The sequence below is a fragment of the Chinchilla lanigera genome, unplaced genomic scaffold, assembly GCF_000276665.1.
Source record: "Chinchilla lanigera isolate Chin_1 unplaced genomic scaffold, ChiLan1.0 scaffold00110, whole genome shotgun sequence".
NCBI lineage: Eukaryota > Metazoa > Chordata > Mammalia > Rodentia > Chinchillidae > Chinchilla > Chinchilla lanigera.
Window position 1 is genome coordinate 1363455 of NW_004955511.1, and position 12585 is coordinate 1376039.

The following is a 12585-nucleotide window of genomic DNA, read 5'->3' on the forward strand; positions in this document are numbered from 1 at the left end:
GTGTTTGCCGTATGCAATGATCGCGTGGGTCGAGGGGAGTTGGTGTGTGGACCTAACATCTTCATTCTATTCCTCCCTGCCCGCTGTCCCGCTTCCCATCCTCGGTCATCCTCCGTTTCACAGTGGATCACAGTATTTACATGCCTCCTCACGCTCTGCTTGGGTATTCCGCTTCCTCGTTTATAACATGCTTAATTGCATTAAAAAAGTAACCATCACCCTGATTTGATGTGTATTTAATGTTATAAACTGTGCATATTCAAAGTGAATATTGAAAAATGTTTTTGGAGGATGGGAAAAATAAACAAGAAATCTGCTCCTACCTCTCCAGGGTTGTCTATAACATGGCACAGCTGTAAAAAAAAAAAAAAAAAAAAAAAAGCCATATAAATCTGCCCATAAAATGCTTCCAGTATTGGAGAATCTTACAAAATCAGATGTAATTGCATGAATAAATGTGGTTTTTAAAGTTGATATGGTTAATAAAAGCTTAACATTTAAGGAGACATAAAAAGTTAGGGAAAATGTCCTAAGTGTTCCTGCAACAGGAACATGGGGTTAAAATATTTAGATTTGTATTATTAAATATGTGCTATTACAAAATGAGAAATCCTCATACAAACATAAAAAGTCTACAAGGGTGATTATAAGTCACATAACAAGAATTTGGGAATTGACTTTGAACTTCAAAGATCTTAGGGATAATGCTGAAGTCATGTTTTTCTAAAGTCACAAAATTTTGGAATTTGCCTAACAGCACATTTTCCAAAGTTGAAATTAGGAATGATTTCTACCGGTTTTATAACACTTACAGAAACTACTTTTACTGCAATTAGTATTTCTCTATTGAACAATGTACTGTACCTTTTCATAATAAGAAATGGAAATCTAATTCTCGTAAGATTTTTTTAGGTGATCTCCATGAGAGAAATCTGAGTGTTCATACTTTCCTTTTGCAGTTTTTAAATAATTGGAATCGGTACACATTTCTGATGATGCTTACCAAAAGTCTAGTGAACCTTTACAAGTATTAGAGTCTTTAGTTTAGAGCTACTCTCAATTTTTCTTTCCTTTGTCCTGTCTCTCGTTTTTCCCAGCCCTCTTTGAATTGCAGACCACTTATCCCATATTGACCAACTCCTTTAACACCATTACAGATATTTGCAAATTTTCATAAAATACCTGAACGAGATGAGTTATTCCCATCCCCCTAAGATGGCATTCATTGGGTTTAAGGTCTGTTGCCTAATTCTTGGTGTCGCTGTGGATTTTGTGTTTCCCCTGGGAAGGGTCAGAGTTGCAGCCCCTGTTTTTTGCCAGGCAGTGCACGGTGTGGAGTGGAGGGGAGGAGGAACAGGAGGGAAGGTAGGACATCAACTTAGCTGGGTTTCCCAAGCACTCAGCTGATACGCAAAATTATGGTGCAGTGCACTTGGGGAAGAAAAGCTTTACAAAATTCTCTGGAGAATTTCTTGCTTTCTCTCTTTCTCTCTCTCTCTTTCTTTCTTTCTCTTTCTTTGTTTCCCTTCCTTCCTTCCTTCCTGCCTTCCTCCCTCCCTCCCTCTCTCTTTTTTCTTTCTTCTTTTTCTTTCTTTCTTTCTTCTTTTTTTTCTTTCTTTCTTCTTTCTTTTTATCTGAGACATAGTCTCACTATGTAGTGCAGGCTGACCTTGAACTCACTTATATAGCCTGGGCTGGCCTCAAACTCACAGCAGTCCTCCTGCCTCAGCCTCTCAAATGATGGGATTATAGGTATGTGCTATCACAGCCCACAAGAATTCTACCCTTCTGGATTTGCCAATTTTTCCTGTAGTTGTTGCTAATGTTTTCTTTAAGTTTTTATATATTGTCTTAATATTCTGAATAAACCTTGTACAAAGTAAACTTTATGGGTAAATACATTCTGTTAAACATCTAGAAATTGTATTTTGATGTCTTTAATTATTATTTTTTATTTAAGGACATGCAGAGGTACCAATTAAAACTACATGGGTTTTTATTGCTCTCTTGGTGTTAAGTTTTTGATATATGTGCAACTGGTTTTTAAGTGTATTTACTGAACATTCAGTATCACCCTTTCTTAGTGATAATATTTATTGCCAGCCCCATGAATTAAATAGACCTTCTGCCACACTGTCAGTACATGGAACCTCCGTCATATACTGCAATTCCGTAAGGCTTCTGTTCTTTTATCTGATTTCCCTGTTCAGTTCCACTGATATATTTGTGATATTCTTGTAATAAAACCACAGTTTCTCAAGACCTATAGCCTTATAATTCTTAAAAATGTGGTAGCACAGGTCATTTTGAGGGGCATCTTGCATATTTAACTCATTTATATTTTCTATACATACATCAGAAACCCTTACAAATTCCACAAAAATGCTATAGAAAGACTTTTTTTTGGTACTGGGAATTGAACTCAGGAAATCATGCTTACCAGGCAGACATTTGTGCTACTGAGCTACATACCCAGCCCTTGTAGTAAGATTTTCACTGGAAGATATGGAACAAATGGTCAGTTTGGTAAAAATTATTTGCAGCAATATGAAAGGTACTCGAGATTATTATGTTAGTGAAATACCAGAAACAAACAAATGTCACACACACACACACAGACATGAATAGAATTAAAAGCAATTTTGTTAGTAAAATAAACTAATGGCACACACACACAGAAAACAAATGTCATATGTGTTCCCACACTGGAGGAAAATAAAAAAATAATTTTATAAAAGAGCAAAGTGGGATAATGGTCACTATTGACAGGAGGTGAAAGATAGAAATAAATTAAATAATGGCTTGAAGGTACATACAGAAATGAGTTATGATTTTCTATAGCACTGCTAGTTGCAGCAATCCATGATATATCACAAAATGACTAGAAAGCTAGAGTATGAAATTCTCAATACACAAACTAATGTTTGAGGAGATAAAATTGCTCATTACCCTGATTTGATCATCAAAAACTGTACCACATATCACTTTCTGATACTGTGCACTCTAAAAATGTATGAATGTCATGTCTCAATAGAGAAAAGACTCAGGAGTTCCATAATAGTCGGTTAAATAATCTAGGAACAAAGGACATCCACCAGTTGACTTAAGATAAACAAGAAATTTTTTTATTTTTTATTTTTGATAAATTTTTAGTCTGAAGTTTTAAGAACAGTTCAGTCTAACTTTTACAATATATTTTATCAATAATGAAATGGTCCCTCTATACTAAACTTACATTGTTTTGGATATTCTTAATGACATTATTTAATAATATACTCAAACATTCATTATTCTGTCTAATTCTATCTGATTCCCAAGATGTGTGATAGTAATTTATATTCCACAAGAAAACTCTTTAGCTAAACCTGAGATTATTCCAAGTTGAATGGAGGGCATATATATATAATTATATCAGTGAGGCATTTATTGATTAGGATTTCCACATCTGCATGAGGGACAGCAAGGTTCTGAGATTGAAATTCTTAGTGTGTAACATTTTTACAATCCATGTTTCTCAGGACTTCTAAAACAAATATCATTGGAGTTCTTGTCTTTTAATCCTCTGGCATAGTTTGTGCAGTGTATGGATGATGGTTTCATGAATATTTGGAAGCAGCTGACGTTAAAAGTCTATGAAGTAGAAATGGGGATGAGGTAAACAAGGAGAAAATGCAATCTTTAAATTATGATGAGTTCTCCAAATCTCTGAAATATGTTTCATGGAAAATGTGATATAGTATTCAAAATTAAATTATATTAAATGTATTTCTTATCAAGCCTGTATCTAATTTTATTTTTCTAGATGAAATAATTACTTGTCTTGCCCAAGCTCATTTAAGCAAGTTAAATTAAGTACTTCTGATTAATCATAAACTATTCAGTTCTTAATGCTTCCTATTACATTGACTTTTTTTCCCATATACTTCATAAAAGTACTGTTTGCCTACCTAAAAGACCCAAAAGTAGCATTTTCTACCTTAGGGCAATATTTCTCATTGTGAGATGGTTTTAGAAGTTTATCTTAAAATTTTAAGTGCTCAATTTTCAAATAAATTAAATATTTTTAATCTATCATAGAATATCTTGAAGTTATCTTGAAGTTTACTTATTTTAAAGTATACTGGAAAAATATCGTTGCAACATAAATCACATCATCTGAATGATATCCTTGCTAGTGTCAAGGCAAATGGGTGTATGCCTTCTAGCCATTTAGTTTCAGACTGAATAAATTATAGATATAGGACTTAGTTCACATGCAACATAGAAAAGAATAGTAAAGATTCTAACCAATTGTTAAATTTTGGATATACTGGTCTACAGAAATTAAATATGTTATATGACTTTGTGTGTGTGATTTGTAGAATGCTAATGTTGGCAATGTTGCAACCAAGCTAAATTATACACTATTATTATAAAATAACATTGAATATGTTTAAAGTTTATAAAATATAGTGAGGTGAAATGCAATTTTCAAAGACTAAATGGATTAGGAAATGAGGGTACCACTCTATGCAAAGATGTACAACGAGAAGACGTTAATCAAAGCATTTTGTTGTTGTTTAATTAAACATGTGTGTCATACATAGTAGTTACATTTATCTTGGAGAATTGATTCATATATGTAGCCTATCCTGAACATCTTGATTATTTTTACTTCCCTTCTCCTTATCGTTGACTTAACAATGATTTTCTTTGAGTACTGAAACTGAAGTTTCAAGGGTAAGAAAGAGGGGGGTTGCTAATTTTCCTTAAAAGTCCTTTTAAAAATTGATATATTTGAAAAAAATATATGGATTTTTAGTGACCGTCATTCCTGAAAAAATTAGAATTATCACTCAATGTCAAACTTTTTCTGACATGATATTTCTGACAGAATCACAAAGGACTTTACATATCTTATACTAATAATCACTAAATAACACAAAAATAATATTATTTATTATCAATCTATGTTTAGCTGTTTATCCTATGTCCAGATTTGGTTCTAGGTTCAATGTTAAAGGTGAGTCATTTTTCATTTCTTAGGTCAAAAAAAATGGGTTTGTCTTACATACAAAGACTTCAATGGTAAGCTTTTAATAGGCAATACTTCCTGGAATCCAATGGCTTTTAATGATTCTTCCCACAGTAAGTAGCCTTTGTGGCCTGGATGGACAGAAGGAATTTGACAGTGCTAAAGGAGTTTGTTCTGACTGGCATCACAGAACACCCTGATCTTCGGGTCCTCTTCTTTAGACTGTTCCTTGTTGTCTATGTAACCTCAGTGGTGGGAAATTTGGGCATGATCACCCTCACCAAAATGGACAACAGACTGCAAACACACATGTACTTTTTTCTCAGACATCTGGCTTTCATTGATCTTGGTTCCTCAACTGCTGTGGGACCCAAGATGTTGGCAAATCTTATAGCTAATCAAAATACAATTCCCTACCACTGGTGTGCCACCCAACTAGCATTCTTCATAACGTTCACCATTAGTGAACTTTTCATTCTGTCAGCAACGGCCTATGACCGCTACATGGCCATCTGCAAACCTGTGCTCTACACAGTGATCATGGCACACAAAGCATGCTGGGTGCTGGTGATAATCCCTTATCCCTACAGTGCTTTTCTTTCTCTGATAACAATCATAAAAATTTTCATTTCATCCTTTTGTGGCAATAATGTCATTAGTCATTTCTACTGTGACGGTCTTCCTTTGTTGACTTTGATTTGCTCAAGCACACGAGAAGTTGAGTTGATAGTCCTGATCTTTTCAGCATTTAATTTAGTTGGTTCTCTTCTGATAGTCCTTGTTTCCTACATTCTGATCCTTGTAGCCATCCTCAGAATGAATTCAGCAGATGGTAGACACAAGGCCTGCTCTACCTGTGGGTCTCACCTTACAGTGGTGGCTGTGTTATATGGGACCCTATTCTTTATGTATGTACAGCCCAAGTCCAGCCATTCCTTCAATACTGATCAGTTGGCCTCAGTATTTTACACTCTGTTTGTTCCCATGCTGAATCCCATGATCTACAGTATGAGGAACAAAGAGGTAAAAGGTGCCCTGCACAGGATACGGAACAATCTGTGCAAACTTTTTCTGTAAGGTTCACTATAGCATCTACATATGCAAAATCCGGATTTACACAGCTGTTAATTGTATGTAACGAAACTTGAAAGGAACTACACAAAAATACAGTAGAAAATCTTATTCAAGTCATGGCTTGAATACCAGTAATCCAAAGGATAAATACCAGTTATCCTTGCAGTTCTCACTTTGGTTTGTCCTCACGTTTTGTGTAAAGTGCCTGGGTCTGAGGAACATTCTCACATTGCCAAATCCTCGTTTTAAAACTAAAGAGGAACCTATAGTTATACATTTCCCTTTAGACCTCCTTTGGTTGCCCACATGCTTGGCTCTTAAAATATACATTTTTCCTTTGTGACCTACACACAATTTAGATCCCCATTGTTATCGTTGAAACATTGTGTCAACTTGGGGAGTCTAGAGGTTTGGCTAAGTGATTCAGCAGGAAGCCAGGGTGCTTACTTTGTATACATCCTGAGCCTGTGGAAGAGAAGGGCAAAGGTTGTGTGAGAGCTACACGCCCCTTAGGTGGGGGTAGCCTGTTTACAATGTAAGGCAGGGAAAAAGAAGCTGTTTGCAGCCATTCTTCCCTTTCTGCTCTGGCTGCTTTGCTGTTCGGCTGCCATTCCCCACCTTTGCTCTTGTTGCTTTGCTACCTTTTGCCTCGGAGCCAGCCAAGTATGGACTGAAACCTCCACAAACTGTAAGCTAAATAAACCTTTCCTTCCTTCACTTTGGGCATTGGGTATTTTGTCTCAGCAACAAGAAAAAAGTAACCAAGACACCCATGCACATTGTATGGGCATATTTACATATATTGGAGGGCAGTTTTTATTTTTGCACTGTGCATATAACAGTGAAAATTATAAAACATTTAAAAATAACACATTTAATAACACCAAGTTTCCACTGTGTGTAGAGTCATCTCAGATTTCTATGAAATTGTTAATCATCTACCTTAAACATATATATATGTCCTGGATTATGGAGTAGAAATAAAAGTATAGGCAGTAATTTTCAAGAGTGATAAGTTTCAATGTAAAAATCCAAAACATTATCCAAGCTAAAATTTTACATGAAATTTTCAAAGGTACTTTGGAAAGGTCTCTACAATACAAATCAATTATTTTGTGTACTATGAAAAATAACTGCAAATTAAATTATAAAGATTATCTACACTAGCAATAATCACCATAAAACACTGAAAGAAAAATTTAACAAGCAATTTTCTTGATTTCAGTGCATTGAACTATAAGTAATTAAAGAGAATATAATTATGTCAATATACCACTGTCTGTGGATTGAACACAATAAATATGCATACATCAGATCTTACATTATTTTGTAGAGTTTAAATAGTAACAACCAAAATTCTAACAGTATTTTAAATTAGAGTATTGATGTAAAATTTATGCTGAAAGAACAAGGATGTATAACGTCCAGAGCTATATACCGAAGAGGAAAGTCTCTAAAGAATGTTCAATAAAAGATATCAGTATTTCAAATACAACTACATTATTTGACAATTGGTAACATTGGTGCACATATGACAGAACAATGAAATAATAAAAATAGACTCCATGTGTAATATTTGTTTTAATTTAATGCAAAAACTCCACCAGAATTTAACAAGAATATTCAGCGTATTTAGTCAGTTACATTAAATGTAGAACAATTACATTTAAACATTTACTTGAACCATAATACAAAAGTCAGTTGATAAGCACTGACATAATGCAGGCTAAATAGACTGTTTAACCAGCCCCAGATTTACACATAAAACAAAACATCATGCTTTGCATCTTTAAAATGTACAATATATTTGTCAAAAATTGAAAGCATAAAAATTGCACAATTGAGAAATATTATAAATTTTAACCTGAATGATAGTTTTATAAAGTTGTTCTATGAAAGAATGGTTAGATATTGTTTTCATAACTGAGAATAAGACAAAATGCCTTAAGCCAGGCATGGTGGTGCACACCTGCAATCCCAGCAATCAGGAGGCTGAAGAAGTCGTACACATATGAGGTCAGACTAAACTATGCAGAAAGACCTTGTCTCAAGAGGAAAGAACGGAGGAAAGAAAGAAAAAAGAAACAAAAAGAGAGAAAGAAAGAAAAAAACGGCAACTTAAAATATTGTGCCACAATAAGAGCTAAGATGTGACGTTGAGACTGTTTACACAGCGCTTTCCTTATTGCTTTCCTGGTTGCATAAACACATGCCTTCACTTCTGAGCTGATTCCACTCACTGTCTGCAGCTTTCCTCCGGAGATTTTTAATGTTCCTGGCATCTCCAACTTCCTTGGGTCTCCCCTGCAGCTTTGGCTTACTCTCACAGTTTCATACACCAACCTCTCAGAGGTTTCTTACAGAAACTGTGGCTTTGTCATATGTCTTGGCCTAGTCATCCAAGTCTTCCTTTGAAATCCTGATGGAAACTTCTAGAACAATATGACTTGAACTCTGCATGCATATGAAATCAGCATCATATGGAGAAGGCCATGGTCTGCTGCCAGCTTCAGCAACAAGTCAGACCTCCTTAAATCACGGGAGCTCTGACTTCTGAGTGCCTGCACAGCTGGATATTGTACAATGAATTCTTGGGAACTAATTTCTCACAGGCCCTGCTTGAGCAGGAGGATCAGAAGGTCTCTTCTAAAATGATATGGTCTCACATTTTAGCCTTATGGATGTAGTTGGTAGAATCTTGCTGACCCCTGATATTCCCTCAAGATATCTTTCTTCTTCCCTGTCCTAGGTTTGTTTTTACTGGCTCTACTCACTTCAGCAACCACACCTGCTTTGGCTGCGACTTTACCCATGCTTTGTTCTGGCCTAACTGCAAAGTTTTCATGCTTTTTGCTCTGATTTTTGTCCTGATTCTCAGTGTAAATATAACTAAACACAGCTAGTATTACTCATGACACAACATGAACACTGAAATATTTTTTTCCCACAGTAAGTATTCTACTACATTTAAAATTCAGCACTGCATAAATTTTCAGAACATGGAGAAAATGGGGTAACTTCTTTACCAGAATGTAATGTGAACACCTTTTTGTCTAATACACAATAAAGTCCTAAAGTTCCACAATTATTTACTTTGGGGCTGAGATCTGAGGACTCGTGTCACATGGTGATAGAAGACTTGTGACACAAGGTGAAGGTTGATGCCCACTCTGCATACTGGAGGGATACTCTACCTTAAATACATAAAGAGAACAAAGGCAAAATGACACGTTATACTTGAGCTGATAGTATTGGGAACTGGGCTGATAAGGCTTGAGTTGGTAGGCTTGGGAACAGCGTAGAGAGTGTGTCAACCTCCTGTAGCTGCAAGGATGTGTCCTCCCTCTGAGTCAATCCATACTTTGTCTATAGAGTCCTCAGCTGACCCTTCAGGATGGGCCACATCTAGAGCTTAGATGCAAAGCACTTTATATACAAATTTTCAGTGCTGACTTCCACAAGTCCCAATTTCCAACTAAAATCTCATGAGCCTGCCATTACTGTGCACATTCCTATTGCCATTCTCATTTTCTAAGCCTTGACCACAGCTATTCATTGAGCTCTGCTCACAGCCTGCAGTGCTTTCCTTAACTCATTTCTCCAAACAATTAATACCACAAGCAAGTTCCAAAGTCTTCAAAGCCACATGCCCAGATATACTAACAACAAGAATCACACTCTTGGTACCAATTTTATTAGGCAGCTTCCCATAACTGGGACAAAATATCTGGCCCTCACATCTTACAGGAGGAGAGATATATTTTGGCCCACAGTCTCAGGGCCTGTGGAACATTTTATTTGTTCCAAGGGAGGAACGTCACTTGGGAAGCTGTGGCATCCTAGTAGCAGAGAGGAAGGGAAAAATAACAGATCAGAAGGAGTCAGAGAGCACATACTCTCCCTAGGTCATATGTCTGGTGAACTCCCGATACACAACCCCAGAAATGTGCTTTACTAATCTGCTAGAAAACTCTAGAGTTAATAATCAATATTTATGTTTTCACTTGATGTTCTTATTAAAAATAAGTTTATTTTTATGTATCATTCATTTTATTTTAAAGAGAATAAAAGAAGAACAATAGCAAAATACCAACAACACAGACAAAAACAAAACAAAGCAAAAACAATAAAAATGGTACAGGGTTGCAGAACAAAATGATAGGAATTCAAAGTGGTTGTTATATTACATATTGTTATCTTCAGTGAAGTTGCTGAGATTTTGATGATATCAAAATTATTTACTAAATTAATTCAGCTTTTGATTTCATATCTTAAAAAACTGAGTCATACCTCAAAAATGTATCAGAAGCTCACCTGAATTGTGGAAAATTGGATGCAGCATATGATCGTAGTAAATTAGAACAGCAAATTGAAATTGAAGGCTTTAGCCTTCAATCACGTCCTACAATAGTATAAACCAGGTCTTAGAATGGAGAAACTGTTCATTCTCAGTTCACTTCCCCCATGAAAATGAGATAACTTCTCCTTCTCTGATTTGGGTAGACCAGCTGTCTCAGTGTTGAATGAGCCTAAGAATGATTAACTTTGGCAGTTTTATGAACCTTGAGGTGTTTACATATACAGAGGGGGAAACTGGAGGGGCCAGGTTTAGACTCAGAAAATACTGAGTAGTGAGGAAATTGTTTTTAGTGTTACACCTCCTCTTCTAAAGAAACATATCAAAATAAGTATCTAGAAAAAATAACTTTTGTTTACATTTCAGGTAAAGAGAACTAAGGATGAAGGCAAATGGACTAGATATGAAAATATGTAAAAAGCTTCACTGACCAGGAAGGCGTGAGTCCTTGAAGGCAACCACGTTTAGATATTACACAGCACTGACTATGCTCAAACTCTGATGTGAAGAGAACAGCTTGCGCACAATGCCTGCTGTTAAAAGTCTAAGTCTGCCTACAATAACTGCCTGATAAGACTGCTTAGGCCAAAAAGGCATACATAGTTTTTAACCAGAAACAAGTTTCCTCAAAACCATGGCCATGAATTTTAATGTTGAATTTTTTATTTCTTCCAAAATAGTTGGATTTGTCAAGTTGTTAAACTTTGTAGATAAATGTGAATGATTTTCACCACTTATCTATTTGAGTTTTCGAATCAGTGAAAATGATTTGTCATTCCATGTAATAAAAATACCTTCTGTAACTTACTTCATCCATATTTTGTAGTTTTTGGTTTACAAAGTTTGCCTTTCTTCAGATAAATTTATTTTTCAGAATTTTATTCTCTCAGATATAAATTGAAACTGCTGCTTAATTTCTTCAATGAATCATTGCTGATGTGTAGACACATGACTGATTTTATATATCACTTTTATACTCAGCATGTTTGCTGAGCTTGGTTGTTAATTTTAAAAGCTTGTTTTCTGTATTTGGTATCTTTGGAACATTTTAATATACAGTCATGTGTACTGTGAATGAAGATCATTTCTGGACTTGTTTTCCAATATTTTTGTCTCCTATTAATTTTTTTGCACTCTCTGGCTAAAATTTTAATAGATCTGGCTACAGTAATAAAAGGTGGTATTATTTTCTTTTTCAGTCTTCTTGGGCAGGAAATACATGACCTCTCACTATGAGTTACCAGATTTCCTATGTTTTATATAAAATTAATGGTGAAGATGTTCATTCTTCTAGATTTTGGGTGTTTTTTTCCTACCTCAAGGAATTTTGCTATTTGTCAGATGCTTTTTGAATAAATGAGATATTTTTACTCTCTGCTTTAATTCATTACATGTTTTCATTTGCTGAAATTCCCTTGAGTTCTTGGAATATATTAAACTTCATGAGAAATTATCATCTTTTAAATATTCTGCTAGGATTCATTTTTTTCCCCTTTTAAGATAGAAATATGTATCCATAGTTTTCTCATTTGATTGCTCTTTTGCAAAGATTTCAAGGTAGTGCAAGATTCATAGAATGACTTAGGAAGTGTTCCAGTCATATTGGTTTTCTGGAATGGTTTTCAATGGACTGGTTTTATTTATTTATGTATTTATTTATTTATAGTTTGATAGAGTTTATTTTAGTAATTTTTCTATGTTTCTATCATTTGTATCTCAAATAAGCTGGAAGTAATACCTAAAATATTTAATATATTTTGGCAAAAAATTTTATTATGAATACTTCACATGATTATGCATAACTCACATTTCATCTCCTTAAATCATTTCTGTACTTTTAAAGTTAACCTTCTGCCAAAGAATGTATGCCTTCTGCTAAGGAATATATGTCAAATGTTTGGTGTCTGTATTTGAATAAGCATATAATGTATGTGATATATTTTGGACAGAGTATGAGTAAAATTTTACCCTATTCACAGTAAAATTATCCAGTGAAGTTCACGAGAATTTCTCAGTATGTTTTTGCTTTAGCTTATTTCCTTTTGGCACTGAATTAGATCGAGATATGTTCAGGGATGGGCAGATAACTATGTCCTCTGTAGAGTTATGTTATAAATTTACAAAAAATTAGTTTCCATTT

At 34.9% G+C, this 12585-nt stretch overlaps 1 protein-coding gene across 1 annotated transcript; it reads left to right on the plus strand.

Annotated features, from left to right (window-relative positions):
* The first annotated feature begins 5149 nt into the window (after positions 1–5149).
* Positions 5150–6091, plus strand: LOC102003044 (olfactory receptor 8K3-like). The gene has a single exon (XM_005407956.1). It carries the CDS (start codon positions 5150–5152, stop codon positions 6089–6091), a length of 942 nt encoding a protein of 313 aa, XP_005408013.1.
* The last annotated feature ends 6494 nt before the right edge of the window (positions 6092–12585 follow it).

Excerpts from the sequence above, each read along its gene's own strand:
- LOC102003044 (XM_005407956.1), top strand. The coding sequence starts at position 5,150 with ATGGACAGAAGGAATTTGACAGTGCTAAAGGAGTTTGTTCTGACTGGC.